At 40.0% G+C, this 16,384-nt stretch overlaps 1 protein-coding gene across 5 annotated transcripts in view; it reads left to right on the top strand.

The window, feature by feature from the left end:
• MAN2A1 (mannosidase alpha class 2A member 1) overlaps window positions 1-16,384 on the top strand; it is a 169,590-nt gene that overhangs the window by 128,119 nt on the left and 25,087 nt on the right. For all 5 annotated transcript variants that reach the window (XM_051853587.3, XM_089313110.1, XM_051853589.3 and 2 more), the window contains 2 exons: window positions 10,968-11,101; window positions 14,129-14,270. In XM_051853587.3, coding sequence (XP_051709547.3) covers window positions 10,968-11,101; window positions 14,129-14,270 — 276 coding nt within the window. The remainder of the gene's footprint in view (window positions 1-10,967; window positions 11,102-14,128; window positions 14,271-16,384) is intronic.

A 16,384-nucleotide genomic window follows, 5' to 3' on the forward strand; every position in this document is an offset into this window, starting at 1 on the left:
TAACATTTTATGCTTCAGCTTCCTGAAAACTAGGCAACAAGGTGACAGATCAAAATGCATAGAAAAAAATGTGATTTTTTATCTTAGGTGCAAAGAAAATTTCAGCCACTTCCCTGCTTTTGTAGATTCACTTGTAGTAAGTGTTTCTTAAAAATGACAAAAATATTCTTGAATGTAGCTTACTATTTTTGCATATATATGCCGATTTCTTTTGTAAATTGACCTGAAGCAGTTAGTGGAGAGCATTTCTGAGTAGAGCCTGTTTGTTGTTAGTATCAGTTTTCTGATACAGAAAGATGTGGAGGCTGGTAGAGGGAGACCATTACTATTTAATGATTATATAATATAATCGTAGTACATTTAATGTGGTCTATAAATTAACTGTAGAAAAGGTTATCTCTCAAAACAAAATGAGTGAATAACAGATTGTCTTTTGAATATTTATATTAACATTTTCAAATTCAGTGTTTTGAAATATTTTTCAGAAATGTAAAACATTGCAAACCTGATGTGCTTATAGCCCTCAATATCTATTTTACTTGCTCTTTGACCCTTTTCTCCCTAAAGTAACTATTGCCCAAATTAAGCTTCTGGAGAAAACAAAATCGAGAACAGATACCCATTAGCAGTTCCATAATTAGATAAATTGTTTGGTAATTACTGGTTTTGTAAGGCACTGAGTTGAGAGGCATCAGTTCAATCCTACTTTTTGTTTGAGTTTGTTTTTCACCTTGGCTTCTGTATTTGTGTCTTCTCCATATTCTGGAAATGATTAGAAGTGCAGTTGAAAAGCTCGCTCTCTCTGTTACATCAGTTGAGCTATTAAAGCAAAAATACTGTGTTTTTCTTTTCATTATCATTCAGGCATCATTCAAAAGGTTTCCAGAAATATTAAATTAGAGGAAATATGCTCACTAGCTTTGAAAGCTCTACAACATCAGAGCAATTTCAGAGATTTCTAATAAAATACAATTCTTTGTCTTATGTCAGGTTAAATAAGAAATCCATTTTATAGCACTTAGAATTTAATGAAATGCCCTTTTGGAACTATTTTATGATTTCTTAAAGGTAGTTTGCAGAAAATAGCATTTTCTCTAGGGGGTTAGTTGGGGGGGTGAGAGCTAATTTTTCTTATAACATAATCATCTTTCATTAGATTGAGACATTGCAAAACAGGCTGCTTTAACACTTTTCATTAACCTTGGATTAGCAGATTGAACATGATAGAAGCATGATCCCTATACACACTTGTGTTACATTTGATACTGCACCTTCACAGAAAGTGTATGTGTTGGAGTCACACAGTGATGGGTAAATGCCATCACTAGCTGTGACTTCATTTGTCTTCAGCAATGTAATTATTGGACTTCCATGCCCTAGTTTTCTGACATCAGCAGCCACTTTGAAGAATTACGTTGCTAGGGTTATTGACTTGTCTTATACATTTTCACTGGTACAAGATTCAGATCCCAGATCTGCTGTAATAGATCCTGTACCTTCAAGTGCTTCTCCCTCAGGACTGTGTTCTCCTGGGTGAGTGAGTGTGTGTGTAGACCATGTTTCAACCCTTCGGAAAAATACCTTAAATGCACAGCTTTTACCTTGCTTTCCATTTTCCATTGACATATTATAAAAGTGCTGTATGTAATGGATCTTGCTAAAAGAAAGCAAGTAGCCTGGAGGTCAAGTGTAATGAACTGCCATCAAAAAGTATGGGAGGAAAGATTTTCCTCTGACTGAAGTGACTGAGTAATTCGCTTGCATGGACATATTTAGGAATCAAAGAGAAAGTTGCTTAGTTTTTCTTTGAGCAGTTTTGAGTAGATAAACCTAAATGGATTTATTACATGACCACTGACTTTTAAGAAGGTCCAAATGAGCTTCATCTAATTGAACATGTGAAGGCATCACACTGGGAATTAGAAATCCAAATTGGTACTTTTACCTTTAAGCAAATTAGAGTGACCTTGAGTTTGTCCTTTAATTTCTTTGGGACTCGATTTCTTAATCTGTAAAAAGACTGGATGATCAGTTGGGTATAACCTTCAAAGAGTCATCGCAAAGCCTAGCAGCACATCAGGTCTCTTGTACTTGACTATCAACTTCTAGATTCCTCTCCTGAGGACACTTGAATCTGGGGCTTCCTCCCCTGGGGTCCGTCTCACTCGTCAACAAGATCTCAGAGCTTCACTGAAGTTGTTTTCATTTCTATAAAAAGATTCATGAGGATTTTTAAATGGTTTGCAATCAATCTCATTTTTTTCTTCAGGACTACGTTCCGTATTTAGTTTGATTTAAGAGTAAAAAGCATTAAGTAAGTTATGGCTAGGCAGACTTAGGTAATTAAAACATTTCTGGAATATCATAGTATGCAATTGACTGCTAAGGGTTTTTTTTTCCTTGTTAATTGGAACTTTTAAAAACTGAAATAAGTCGCTCTGTGTGGAACCTGATTATTCCCTACAGGCATTACAGAGGTTATTTTAAGGGACAATCAGCACATTCTTCGTACACAGCTTTAGATCTCAGAGGTTATCTTGAGGACTGTTTGACAGCAGTTGGAACATTGAAGGCACAGCTCCTTCTTGGCGGGGCGGGGATCACCCCCTACAAATGTGTGTGAATGCAGATGAAGGGCACCGAGATGGGGAGGTGGGGAACCTGGAGAAAATCCAATGGCTCAGAGTTCACAGTCCACAGGTAGCTTGTCTGCATTTCATTCCCAACCCCAGACCCAGCTGCACTGTTTACTGGTCTGACTTGTTGCAGGCTACGACTTATGTGGCCCTGTGTTCTTCATCCTGAAGTTGTGACAGTACTAGAGTTGCCTTCCAGGGATGTTGGGACTCCAATGACTGAGGTAATGTAATGAAGCCTGGCATACAGGGTCAGGTCTGCCTTACGAGGAGGAGTATGTAAGTTAGATATAAGTATCATGAAAGAAAGAAAGAATCACTGAAGGTTGGAGGAAATAGGGACTGTTCCATAAAGGAAGTGTGTTGTCGAAGTGCAGGGTCTTGAACAAATGTCAGTTGAGTGGGCAGAAAGGAGGAAGAAAAGTATATCCAGCAGCATGAAGTGGTTTTGGTTAGACCAGACTCGCTGGTCCCTGGAAAAATGTGCAGGTCTCTGTGTGTCTCTTTGTAATTTTAAGTTAATATCTACTTTTACATTATACATGTAAGTAATGGCAAAAGATGTTATTTTTGGCATAATGTCAATAGTGACATTTAAAAATAAGCATATCCATGGGTAGCAAATCGATTCCAAATCATGCATGCATTTTACAGTCAGACATTTCTCGGCATTGTTGTCTTCTTGTACTCACACTTCCATTCTGCCTCTCTCCTTGCCACAGAATTGCATCTTGATGTAATGTTTTTATGCTTGAGAGTCTTGTTTAAATCTTCACTACTTTTCTGAAACAAAAATCAGTTGGGTACTGATGTGTGCATTTATGTATGAGTGAAAGGCAAAAGTTCGTGGAAAATGGAATTAAAGTTTATTCTAGTACAATATTTTGAAACCCATGCATTTTTTTTCATAATACACATTTTCCACAAACTTTTTAAGGACCCCTCTTATGCATGGATTTCAAAATTTTTGCATCAAAGTATATCGTTTAATTCCATTTCCACTAATTTTTGATTTCTCCTCATATAAAGTTCTATCATCCTAAGCCCATAATCATTAAATTTCTTCTCAGTGAGTTATAAATATTTTAGTAATAATGTAAATTTGGTTAGAACACCATAAACATTACCATTTTGGTAATTTATTTTGTAAATTTAATGCAAATAATTCTCTCGACGAATTGTACTTTTTAAAAATCCCTAACAGCTAATATATCTATTGGTAAACATTAGTTCTTGTTAGAATGAGAAATGTTTCGGCATTACTTCTGTTCTTAGTTTTTGCTTTTGTAAATGTCAATGCAAAGGAATAATGTTCACATAAATAACTGGCTGTTAATAGAAGGAGTTTTGTTATAGAAATTACTTTCAACACTTTCAACTCCTTATGAGTTAGATGCTCCCAGCTCACTATTATATTCTTAATAGTCAGAAAGCAAACAACTGGAAATCATGGGTTTTGCAAGAGTATTTGTTGTTTGGTCATTGACATCCCATCAGACACCAGTACTTTAAATTGTCTTTGTTTAGAGCTAAGGGTGGATGAGAGCTCAGCTACCTGTGCCTGTGCATGCGTGTGTGTGTGTTTGTGTGTGTGTGTAATTAAGTAGTGAAAGAGTGATAGGAAAGGAATAATTAGACACACCCTCATGGCTGATCTGCTTCAGACCTGAAGACACCTTGCAAAACAGGGTGTTTGGGAGAACAGGAAGTAGATATCAGGCTGACAGTGCAGCTGAGGGTGTGTTAGACAGCATGACTATCACTGAGTTCTCTCCCCTCTCCCATGCCAGCCCAACATTGACTCCTGGAGAAGGTACCAAGGAAACTCCAGAGCTGTAAGCTAATGTTCACCTGCCAGGAGAGTGCTGTAGTCAGACTTTGTTTATGGTAATTATCAACTCTGAGCTTGAAACTGCTGATGTGGTGTCACGTTCCCTCCAAAATAGAGCTTCCAAGAAATACCTGTTTGTTTCATAAAACCAATGTTTATTTTTTAAAAACGTCAGACTGCTTTCCAGTATCGTTGTGGATTTTTTAGCTATTAAGCTTCTTTTAAGTATACCATTCTTAATTGGCCTAAGTTTTATCCAAAATTTGTAATTTATATCATCATAAGACTGTACCTTTCCTATTATACATTTGGTTTTTTTTGACATTGTGAGAGTTCATTGAAATCAGAAGTGTAAAACATGCAAACTACTATCCAATTCATATTATGATCAATAAGAATAGCAGTCATTTAGTGTTTAGTGAATAGAACAAAATATTGTTTCATCATTTTCTTAAATTTGAGAATTGGAATGAAATTTACTATAGTTTATTTTCATGAAAGCAGATGTTAAAAAGAAACAATTAACATGAATCTTTTCAGACCCAGAAATCAATAGGACCTCATGATAAATTAAGTCTCCTTTTTTTTTTTTTTGAAGATTTTTTTATTTATTTGAAAGAGTTACAGAGAGAGAGAAAGGAGAGAGATCTTCCATCCACTGCTTCATTCCACAAATGCCGCAGTGAACAGAGCTGGTTACTCAATCGGGGGAGGCTCTGAGGGGAACTGCATCATTTCAAGTGACTCAGATCCCACCAGCCTCAAGCCTCCTGTTGGTGACCTACATGGTTTTGTTTCTTCCTGACATCTTCAGTTCTTCCTTGAAAAAATGCCTAATGTTATTTTTTAAACAATAATTCCACATATTTCAAATGGAAGGTAAAGTCTTCTGGAATCTGCATCTGTCCATCCTCTCCTTGGGAGAGGGAATAAAGACCCAGCACGAGTACATGCCGCTCTGCCTGTAGAGCCGGATGGCATTGTGTTTGTGTCTGTTTTCAGTGTTTCTCAAATGGTACAAGTGCTACAGTAAGCTCATCCACTCTTCCTGTGCCAGGACAGATAGCCACCTCATTCTTTTTGTTTGCCATACAGCATGATTGTTTCTGGCCTTATTGATCTATTTCCCTGGTGATAGACGTCTAGCGTCTTTCCCATGCTTCCTCTTAAGCACTGGCATACATTGAGTATGCTCCCCATCACTCTCCTGTGCACCAGGGGCAGCGAGCACGTATCATTAATGTTTATTATTTCCTTTGTGGTGTTCTCTTGGCTTCTAAAGTGAATGTGCTGTTTTTCTATTCAGTCAATGAATTAATTAATTTGAAAAGCACAATGACAGAAAAGAGAGGAGAGAAGGGAGTGAGAGAGAGGTGTTCCATTCACTGTTTCACTTCCCAAATGCCCACAACAGCCAAGGCTGGGCCAGGCCAAAGCCAGTAGCCTGGAACTCTGTTCAGTTCTCACATGTGGGTGGCAGGAACCCACATCGTTGGGCCATCATCTCCTGCCTCCCAGGAAGGCAGGAAGTGGAGTAGCTGAGGCTTGAACTAGGCAATCGTATGGGTTGCAGATGTCCCAAGGAGCGGCCTAACCCACTTCGTCAAAACACCCACTCAAGAGTCTACCATTTCAAGAGTGGGGGTAGTTGTTTTGTTTTGTTTGTTGTTTATTTAAAAGGCAGAGTTATACAGAAAGAGAAGGTGAGGCAGAGAGAGAAAGAGGTCTTCCATCCATTGGTTCACTCCTCAGTTGGCTGCAATGGCCAGAGCTGTGCCGATCCAAAGCCAGGAGCCAGGAATTTTGGGCCATCTTCTACTGCTTTCCCAGGCCATAGCAGAGAGCTGGATTGGAAGTGGAGCAGTGGGGACTCGAACTTGTGCCCATATGGGATGCAGACACTGATGGTGGCAGCTTTACCCACTCACTATGCCACAGCACCGGCCCTGGGGGTAGTTATGAAGAGATTCAGGTGTGGCAAGCTTTGTCCCTTAATTTTGCTTCACACAATTAAGTATCCCAGTTCAGTGTCCTACTTCCTTAAAAGAAAAAATCTGGAAATCATCTTTCTACTTAACGAGGCACTGCAAGGCTTGTCCCAGACCTTGTTCCCAAAGTAATGTCATTGTTCCCCAGTAGGTGGCCTGCCCGTGATGCTCTAGTGTTGAGAGGGTGCGTCCAGCCTTGTGATCCTGGGCCCTGGGTCAGGACTACTGAGTTAGTGCACGTAGAGTCCATGCTGAACCTGTGCCATCCCTCCTCGTTGCCGCCTTTCCCTCAACAGGCGTGTATGTGCACCTTCCCCACGCTGGAGCGTGAAGCTAAGTGAGACCTGGTCCCCATCCTCGAGAGCTTCCGTCCTGACATGCATGTATTTGCCCAACATACAAGTCCCTTCACCTGTTGAAACTTTATCCATCGTCCAGTCTGTTTCCCTCCCAAGTCAGTTAACTTCTGCATAATGGACCAGCCTTCCCATCTTAACTCTGGGCAACCCTAAGTTGCCCAGAGTGTTGCTGAGAACTGGAGTGCAAAGATGATGTGTTGGGTGGCCTGTGTCCATGAGAAGCTAATAGGCTGTGGGGAGGCAGACATCACCAGCACCCCCACTGCAGGTGTGAGCACGGAATCACAGCAGGTGCCCGAACAGCTCAGCATGGGGAAAACTTGTGCAAGACTCTCTTTGGCCTCTTTATTAGGACTTTTTTTTTTTTAAGATGTATTTTATTTATTTGAAAGGCAGAGTTAGAGGAGGAGAGATCTTCCATCCACTGATTCCATCTACTGATTTACTCCACAGGTGTCCTCAAAGGCTGGGGTTGGGCCAGGCTAAAGCCAGGAGCTTCACTCGGGTCTCCCACAGGGGTGCAGGGGCCCAAGCAGTTGGGCCATCTTCTGCTGTTTTCCCAGGCACGTTAGTAGGGAGCTGGATTGGAAGTGGAGCAGCCAGGACTCCAACTGACGCCTGTACTCCAACTGACGCATTGCAGGCGATGGCTTAACCTACTATGCCACAACGCCGGCCCCTGTTAGAACTTTTTAACCTGCATACTGGCTCTGTTCTACCTTGCATTGCCTGTGTTAAAATAAGAAGCAACAGCCTCTGTTCTCCTTTCTCCAGTGGCAGGTGTTAGCAGCAAGAGAGCACTCACTTTCCTTTATTTAAACCCCGGGAACACATCACCCCTTTGTCCTTCCAGTGGACTAACCTTGTAGAGAGCTATTTTCTCTCCCAGGACTGAAGAAAAACTAGAGGGGCTTAGAAAGCCCTGGGCCTGCATGCCCAGGTGCAGCCCTCTGGTAAAAGTACCACTTGTGCAGACACGTACTGCAGAGATCCTGCTGACTGCTCGCTGGGTGTCCCTGGTGTGTCCTGCTTTCCAGGAAGTTCTCCCTTCCTTCCAGCGAGCTGCTCTGGGAAAAGCACACCGTAGGGAATTCTGGACACAGAATAAGAAAAGTTGGCAGAGTCTTTTTCTGTCTTGCATCTACTGTTCTTTAAAACATTTTCTTTGAGAACTCAGGGATACCTCTTTGCTTTTATTACCACTAGAGTTTTATTTGTTCATAATAAGCATATTAAGTTTGATCCTATTTTTAAAAAGTCTCTCCTGGCAGAGAATTTAATGTCTTGCCAAACTGTGAATGAGCATAAAGGCTTCTTTGAAAGATCCCTAAGTATTTGTTGCCATAACAGATTCTGAGTATAATACTGAGCTCTAGAAAGATTTTTGTCGATGGAAATAACTTATTATACTAGAGGTTGTGGGGAGCAACTGGGAGCAACTCGGACTAGACTAAGTTACTGGAATTAAGACTTATTCTATGCATCTGCTCTCCCACAATATGGCGCTGGGAGAGGAGGAAACAGCTTCTACACAGCTGCCTCCAGTTCAACCAATAAACTGCAGGACATGCTCCTGATTGGAGGAGAGCAGCGTACTCGGCGTGTGGGTAGCAGAGTTGGGATTGGTGAAGAGGACTATAAAGGAGGAGAGAGACAACATGCACCAGGAACATCTAAGAGGAACACCTGTGCAGCCCCTGAGAGAGCCGGCCGGCGGTGTGCCGCTCCCCCACGGAAGTGGGGAAAGTGGCTAGGGGGAACTGCCCTTCCATGGAGGTGGAAGGGACGGTAGCCAACCCTGGAAGAACCAGCAGCAAACCCGGGGAGGACCGAACAGACAAAAGAACAGTGCAGGGTCCTGTGTCGTTCCTCCACGAAGAGGGGGAGCGACAGAGGTGATGTGAAATTATTAATTTTTCCTTGAAGCGTGTTCTTTGTAACTCTTTTCTGGAGATACATGAATTGAAATGAATTATCTTCTCCTTTGTTGAGACTTCATTTCATGTTTTTTTGTTGACCCCTGAGAGAATATCCAGTCTAAACAGAAGAAAACATGAAACAGTGCTAAAACCCTACAGATGTTACCAGTAAATTAGAACTAACTTCTCATCTACTGAACTCTCTGTTGCTCCATGGATCTTGTCATCCCCGGTGCTACAGTTTGTGTATTGGATGTCTCTGGGTCATCAGTAGACACTTGTCCATTAAAATTCTGTGTATATTTTAAATTCTGTGTACACAAAAATATGCCAGTTCATGTAAGCATATTTAAAGGAAAGCTTGCATTTAGAGCAACATATTTCCTATTTCGAAGAAGATACTGCTGTACTGTCATCAGTTTAATGTGTCTTTGGGAGTTCTTCCCATAATGCCGGAAAATATTGTATGTGTGTGTATGTGTGTGTTTGTGATTTGACTGCCAGAGGGTAGTGGTTTAGACTATGGCTGTTAAAAAGAAAAAGACAATCTTCATTCATTCCCCACAGAAAGAGACTGTACTAATAATAGTTTTACAAACATGGCAAGAAACTGGAATCGGTTCCAGTTGAGGTTGTTTGAGTTGGACGAGCAGCATGTCCTACAAAGAAGTTCTGGGAGCATTCTGAAAGTTCTGTTAATAGAGGAATCAACCCATTTAGGATTACTCATCACCATGTTATTTTTCATATTTTACAATTTCCAAAGCACTTTTCACATAAACCTGTAGTGCTCAAAACTAGCTGTTGTTGGCATCCTTTTCCACAAACCCCACATATTGAAACTTCTTTAACATCTACTGTCACTTTCTACAAGCTCTGGGGATTCGTAGCTCCTGGGAAGAAGGTCTTCCTTTCTTCCACCTTGCCCTGGCTGTTTTCCTTGCTTAGCCCTTTCTGTTTACAGAGTATGCTGGCTGTCAGCGTGATGTCAGATTGTGCATGACAATTAAGCAGATGTGGTTAATGAGAATAAAGCTATAGGTAAGTTTCCAGGTATCCTGGAGGTTCAGGAAGCTTCACTTCTGTGCAGTAGAATAGGGCCAGTCTTTCTTATGACCACTTTCCTAATAGTTCTCTTGCTTAGGATATCCTAAATATCCTATCCTATATAAAAATACCTGCTATACGAAGATACTTCAGAAAGTTCATGGGAAGGTAGAATTAAAAGATGTTTATCTTAGTACAAAAATTTTGAAATCTAGATACAGCTTTTCATAATCCATATTTTCCATGAACTTGTTAAAGTCCTCTAAAATGTGTGACTTTCAAAAGACTTTTTGCAGCAACAAGTAAACTTTTAATTCCATTTTCCATCAACTTTTTGAAGTTCCTCCATATACTTGATTGGTGTCAGGAATGTAGAATTTCTTCACAAGCCCTCTCTCCATCTCTGAAATTGACCCAAGGCTTCATTGAGGAACTAAAATTACAGTTAGTCTAAAATGATAGACAGTGGTAAAACACTTGAAACAAACAACAATAACAACAAATTGTTTGATCAAATTGTTCTCAAGTGGTTTTCTGCTTTGTATAGCAAAAGAGAGAATGGTCATTCCATAACAAGGGCTCCTAAGAGATACCAAATTCAATTAAAATTGATTTAACTTGGGGGAGCTCTCCAGCTTCTAGTCCGCAATACTAATATATTAATATCAGGTTCATTGGATATCCTGCCTCTTTTCCTAGAAATAGATTGTGGGCAGTAATGCACTGCCTTTTGTACTAACAGAGTGTACATTTCACTGACTCATAGTTTCTAGTGTGAGGAGAGCAAGGCAGAGAAATGGACGGGGGTGTGGGGGAGAGGCTCTGCCGGAACCAGTGGCACAGGTGAGAGGTGGCCAGCTGGAGTGCGCTGACCTTTGCTCATTTCCTGTCCTCTGTCCCCTCTGAAAGTCATCCAAGAACCACTTACACAATGGGCGCCAGCTTCCGTTTACCTCACCTCTTCATCCTTTTCATGAATGAAATGTTCCCTTGAATAAATGCTGTCTGCCACCTGATGCTAAAAAAAGAGAAAGTGTAAAGTGTTAACACCAGTTAGTATATGAGAGGTGGTGAAGACAGGAAGTAGCTAACAGTGCTTTTAGCTTCAGAAGGAGTTCTCTATACTATTTCCAGAATGACAGGCAATTTATTTCTTTCTATTAATATGCATATTCTTTTAAATTTAGGAATAGAAGGACAGTCTGTGGAAGTTTCCAATATTGTGGACATCCGAAATTCATTTAACCGTGAGATAGCAATGAGAATTTCTTCTGAAATAAATAGCCAAAATAAATTTTATACTGACCTAAATGGATACCAGGTAATTTTCCTTTAAAATGTCTAAGTAATGGTTTTATTGCTATGTAATTTTTATGTATGATAGTGGGCCAGTTAATTTTGGGTCCTTTGAACACAGTGTGCCTAAAGTTACAAATTATTTCTAAAATAAAACTGAATTTTAGTAGATAGTTATAGTTTTCTCTTTCAATCAGATTTCTGAAGCCAAGGAAAAATATTTTTAAATTTATTTTATTATATTTGAAAGGTAAATTAGAGAGTTCCATCTGCTGATTCACTCCCCAATTGGCTGCAATGGCCAGGGCTGGGCCAGGCAGAAGCCAGGAACTGTATCCAAGTCTCCCGTGTGGGTGCAGGGGCCCAGGCACTTGAGTCATCCTCCACTGCTTTCCCAGGTGCATTAGCGGGGAGCTGGACCAGAAGTGGAGCAGCTGGGACTTAAACCAATGGCCATATGGATACCAGTGCTGTGTAGGCTGCGGCTTAACCCACTACATCATAGCATGGTCCCCTCAGGAAAAATATTTGAGAAACCGTTTTTTAGAACATTTATTCAGAAGGATTTATTTATTCAAAGGGAGGTTTGGTGACCATTATGCATGTTAAATAACTTAATGCAAAAATGTATATATTAACATATCTACTAGAATGGAAAATTAATTAGGGACTGATGGGTTATCTCTTTCCCTCTCCAAAGGAATTGGTCTATGCATATTTGGTTTATTCTTTTATATACTTACATGTGTGATCTAATAATGGGCTCTTTTAAATTCAGGGAAACTCCTTTTTATTGACACATTTGTGTTTCTGTGTGTACATGTATACATACACCTGTGTATACACAAAGTTTCTGTTTACAAATGTAGGCAGGTATATATTAAAATTTTCATGAAAAATTTTTAAATAATAGTAAGGCAATTCATGCAATATTTTTTCAAATTGTCAGTTATCTGATATCTTTGTTACCTGAATCTCTGCATTCTGAGTGCATGTGTGCAATGATAACATGTCTTTAAAATGATACCATTAAAACTATGGGTATGGAGCATGTAGAAATTTCTGGCTATGGATAGAAATAATTTTACAACATATGCTTTTACTTTGTCTGATTTTCAACTGGGAAAGAGTGGAAAAAATTGCGATAATTTTCTCTTCTGTGATTTCCTGCAAAAGTTAAAGTTAAATTTAAATCTCTAACAAAACACAAAACTTGCAGCATGTATTCCCAGTGAACATGTTAAGTCTGCTCTAGTCGTTTGATTCTCAAATGAAACCCTGACTTTATGGTGATTTGTTTTCCTTGTATACAAAAGAAAGTCTTTTCTTAAAATCCTAAAAGAAGCATTTATTTGTATGTGTGGGTGTACACAGAAATTATCAAGCAGGAAAAATGAATAACTAAAAATGCATTTGTCTAAGATCAAACATTTGAATAAGAAAATATTTTCAAATCTATAAATATTTCTTCTTTTAAAAGATTTAAGCCATTTTTAAGCTTTGAAAATAGTAGTGCTTGTGGAGAACTAGAAATCTAGGCCCCCACACATGGTGCAAGTATAACAGTAATGTGTCTGTGGCAGTTTTAAATGCCTTTTGTTCAAATTTCAGTATACAAGGTAATTGGGGTGGGAAGATGGGGGTTGAAAAGATGAAGGGGAGAATTCCTTCAAGGTGCCCTGTCGCTTCCCCCCCCCCCCAACAGTTTACAGTTGTTTCTTCACCAGTCTATTAATTTCCTAGGGCTGCCATATAAACTCCCACAAACTGAATAGCTTAAAGCAACACAGATGTCCTCGTCTGCAGTTCTGGAGGCTGCGTGTCTAAAGTCCAGGAGTCAGCAGGGCCCCGTTCCTTCCGAAGGCTCTGGGGAAAGACCCTTCCTTGCCGCCTCCCAGCCTCTGGTGTTGCTGAACATTCTTGGCCTTCCTTGGTTTGTAGGTGCATCACTCCAGTCTCTGCCCCTGGCATCACGTGTATCTCTCTGTGGCCGGACTTCCCCCCCTCAGAGGGACTCCAGTCATTGGGGTAGGGCCCACCCTCATGCAGTATGACCTCACTCGTTTCTGCAGAGACCCTGTTACTCACAGCACGAGGGTGGACATGCATTTTCTGGAGGGGGGTGGAGACATGGGTCAGCCCTATACAACTAGTAGGCTGAAAGGGTTGCTGAGAAGAGTAAGGACGAGAGCTGTGAAACCCTCAGGGCTGTACCTTCCACTGAGGATCATTCAGTACGCAGTAACAATTACATTAACTTTGTACCTCTCCTGTTCTTGAGTTTCATGTGAAGTTGTCAGAATTTCCAATGAGGAGGTGGCATTTTAATGTGGTATGAATAAAAATCCTTAATAACAGAGTAGAGTTAGTCACTGTAACCCCAACTGGCCTTAGGCTACTGGCTGTCTCAAAAAATAAAGTTATATTTTATGTACTCAGATACTAGGCTATGAAAATTGGAGTTTGGAATGATCTGCATCGAAACTAAACAAGAGGAAATTTTGCATGGTTTTTAAATATATGCATTTGATTAAAATGTAATATGTTAGAGGATTTGGTGACGAGCTCTGTGGTATTTATTAAAACTGATTCAAGAATAACAAGAAATATTTCCTGAAAGGGGATAGAGAGCTATTATGCTTAGCATTCATTACAAAAGCAGCATGTTAGAGGTAGATGAGAAATGAATACTTAATACCTTTATAATTTGTTTTATGCAAATACTAGAGAGCTAGAAGACTTGTGTTGAGCATTTTTATTCCAGATTTAAATAGGAATGCCTATTTTTACAATCTGGACAAGTTCTACCTTTCCCACTTAAAAATGGTTTTCAGAGATCATCGTGATTTTTTTCTTCAAAAATGTTATGAAGTTTTAAATTTTTCTTGGACAAAGCTATATCTTTGTCTCTTCAGAAGGAAAATCCTCTGAACCTCATACTAATTGCAGTACATCGCTTCTCGGCCTTTTGGCTAAGATTAAGTGTACTAATTGCAGTACATACGTAAATATCACCCCTTTTTTCTTTTAAGAGAATTTCTTGGTTTTGTAGATCCAACCTAGAATGACAATGAGCAAATTGCCTCTTCAAGCAAATGTGTACCCCATGACCACCATGGCCTACATCCAGGACACCAAACATCGGCTGACGCTGCTCTCTGCTCAGTCCTTGGGTGTTTCCAGTTTGAGCAGTGGTAGGTGCTATTTAAATTTTTCCTTACCCTGAAATGCTTCAGTTCCCCGTACATAATCTTTCTGTCAGTTAAATGTATGAATTATCTATCCTCTCCAGTAAAAACCTCCCTCTCTGCTTTCTAGTTTTTTTTTTTTTTCTTTTAAGAACCAGACTGTTAACTAATTTGGGGTTTGGGGAGGAGAAACATATAATGATGAATTTCCTGTTTTCAGATGAAGAACAGGGGACCTAGAACTCCGCGTCTTGATGCTGTTAAAGATAACTTCCTTCTCCTGTTAGCCTATTGTTTGCAGAGAGTTCTATCATCTATCTGACGTTGTGGACATGGAAACTGAGATTCAGAAAGTTTAGATCATTTGTTCAAGTGTGCAAAGATGGGAGGTTACATGAAGGATCTTCAGAAAGTTAATGGAGAATATATAATATGAAAAAACTATACCTGAATTTAAAAAAAAAGTCTTTGACTGAAATAGATTTATATTTATTTATTTATTTATTTGAAAGTCACAGAGAGAGAAAGTCAGAGATCTCCACAAATGCCTGCAGCAGCCAGTGCTGGGCCAGGCCAAAGACAGGGGCTGAGAACTCAACCTGCGTCTCCTGTGTGGGTGGCAGTGACCTGGCTTCTTGAGCTGTCGCTAGTGTGCATGGTACACATTAGAAGGAAGCTGGAATTGGAAGCAGAGCCAGGACACAAACCCAAGAACTCTGATAATGGGCTGAGAGTATCCCGAGCACCAAATGCCCGTTAATTCCATTTCTCCGTGGACTTTTTGAAGCATCTTCCTCTTTCTTTCTGCCTCTCTACCTCTCCAAAGAGGAAAGGGAGCAGAGATGATAGAAGTGTAGGGATAAAGAGAGCCACAGTGTTAAGGATTCCAAAAGAGAGTAGATACTGGTTACTTTTGTAGGACTTCATACTGATGGACTTTGATTCCTTATAATACGGATTTTTAATTGGCTGTCATGCATGCCACCAATTACTCTTCTTCCTACAAACTAAGAACTGCTGAAGGTAACCACTGAACCAGCCAGGCAGATAATAAAGAGCACAAACCGTGGTGTGTCCTTTGACACAGACCTATTCTTTGTATTAGACATATTCATTCTTCTCTCCTTCCACACATGCAGAAATTACTGCTTCTTATTTTTCTTTGTGCCTTCATGACACAAAGTCATTTGAACTCACACTGAAAAGACACCAGTTCAGTTATGAAAGTGGTTGTGGCTTCACTTCCGGGGTCTGCAGGGGAATGTTGGGACTTAACAGACTGGCAGACATCTCCCTAAAGTAAGTGGTGCAGCCACACCATAGTGCTCTTTACTTGTCTCCATATGGGTGGGGACCACGGTTGATGGATTTTTCAGTTTTTGATAGTCCAGAAGTCTGGAATATTCTGTGATGTTGTCCAATCCATGAAATAATACTGTGTAGATAAAACAAAACATCTTTGTGCCACCTGTGACTGTTGAGGTACCCATTCTTACACCGTCTCTTAAATTCTCAGAGTGGGGCTCTACATCGGCCGCTTGGCAATAGGACGTAAGCAGTGATGATCAACAGTATTAGCTCACTTCCCTGTGAAAACACCCTGAAAAACCAAGCACCTGCTACAGACCCCCAAATAACTTAGTATTTGAATGAAAAAATTTGAGTACAGTCCAAGAAATTCCAAGTCCCGTGTTGTTTGGACACTGATTTGGAGGCAGAATTAGAAATTGCCAGGCGATTGATGTTAATTTGGGAACCTAGTGAGGAGCTGCACATGGGTGTGGGAGCCACTAAGCACTGTGCCCCAGGAGTCGTTCTCAGATGCTTTGTGCATAAATACAGAGGGAGCAATGAGAGTTCTGTTCATGGGTGGTGATTTTAATGCTTAAACTTAGAAGAAGGAAAATAGAGTTGGGTTGACTATGGAATAGTTAAAACCACTTAGCTTATCTGTTTTCCCTTCTATACAGAATGACCATTTAGTCCAGTAGTAGCTACAGATGAACATATGTGTATTTTTAAAAGTTACATAGCTTAAGCTTTTTGAGTCCTTAGTGTTATCTTAAATATATGTATAAGAGCCCTTTTTTAACGTTTTTTCACTTTGTAGTGTCATAACC

The sequence above is a fragment of the Oryctolagus cuniculus genome, chromosome 14 (assembly GCF_051225735.1).
Source record: "Oryctolagus cuniculus isolate XC-2025 breed Fujian yellow rabbit chromosome 14, ASM5122573v1, whole genome shotgun sequence".
Lineage (NCBI taxonomy): Eukaryota > Metazoa > Chordata > Mammalia > Lagomorpha > Leporidae > Oryctolagus > Oryctolagus cuniculus.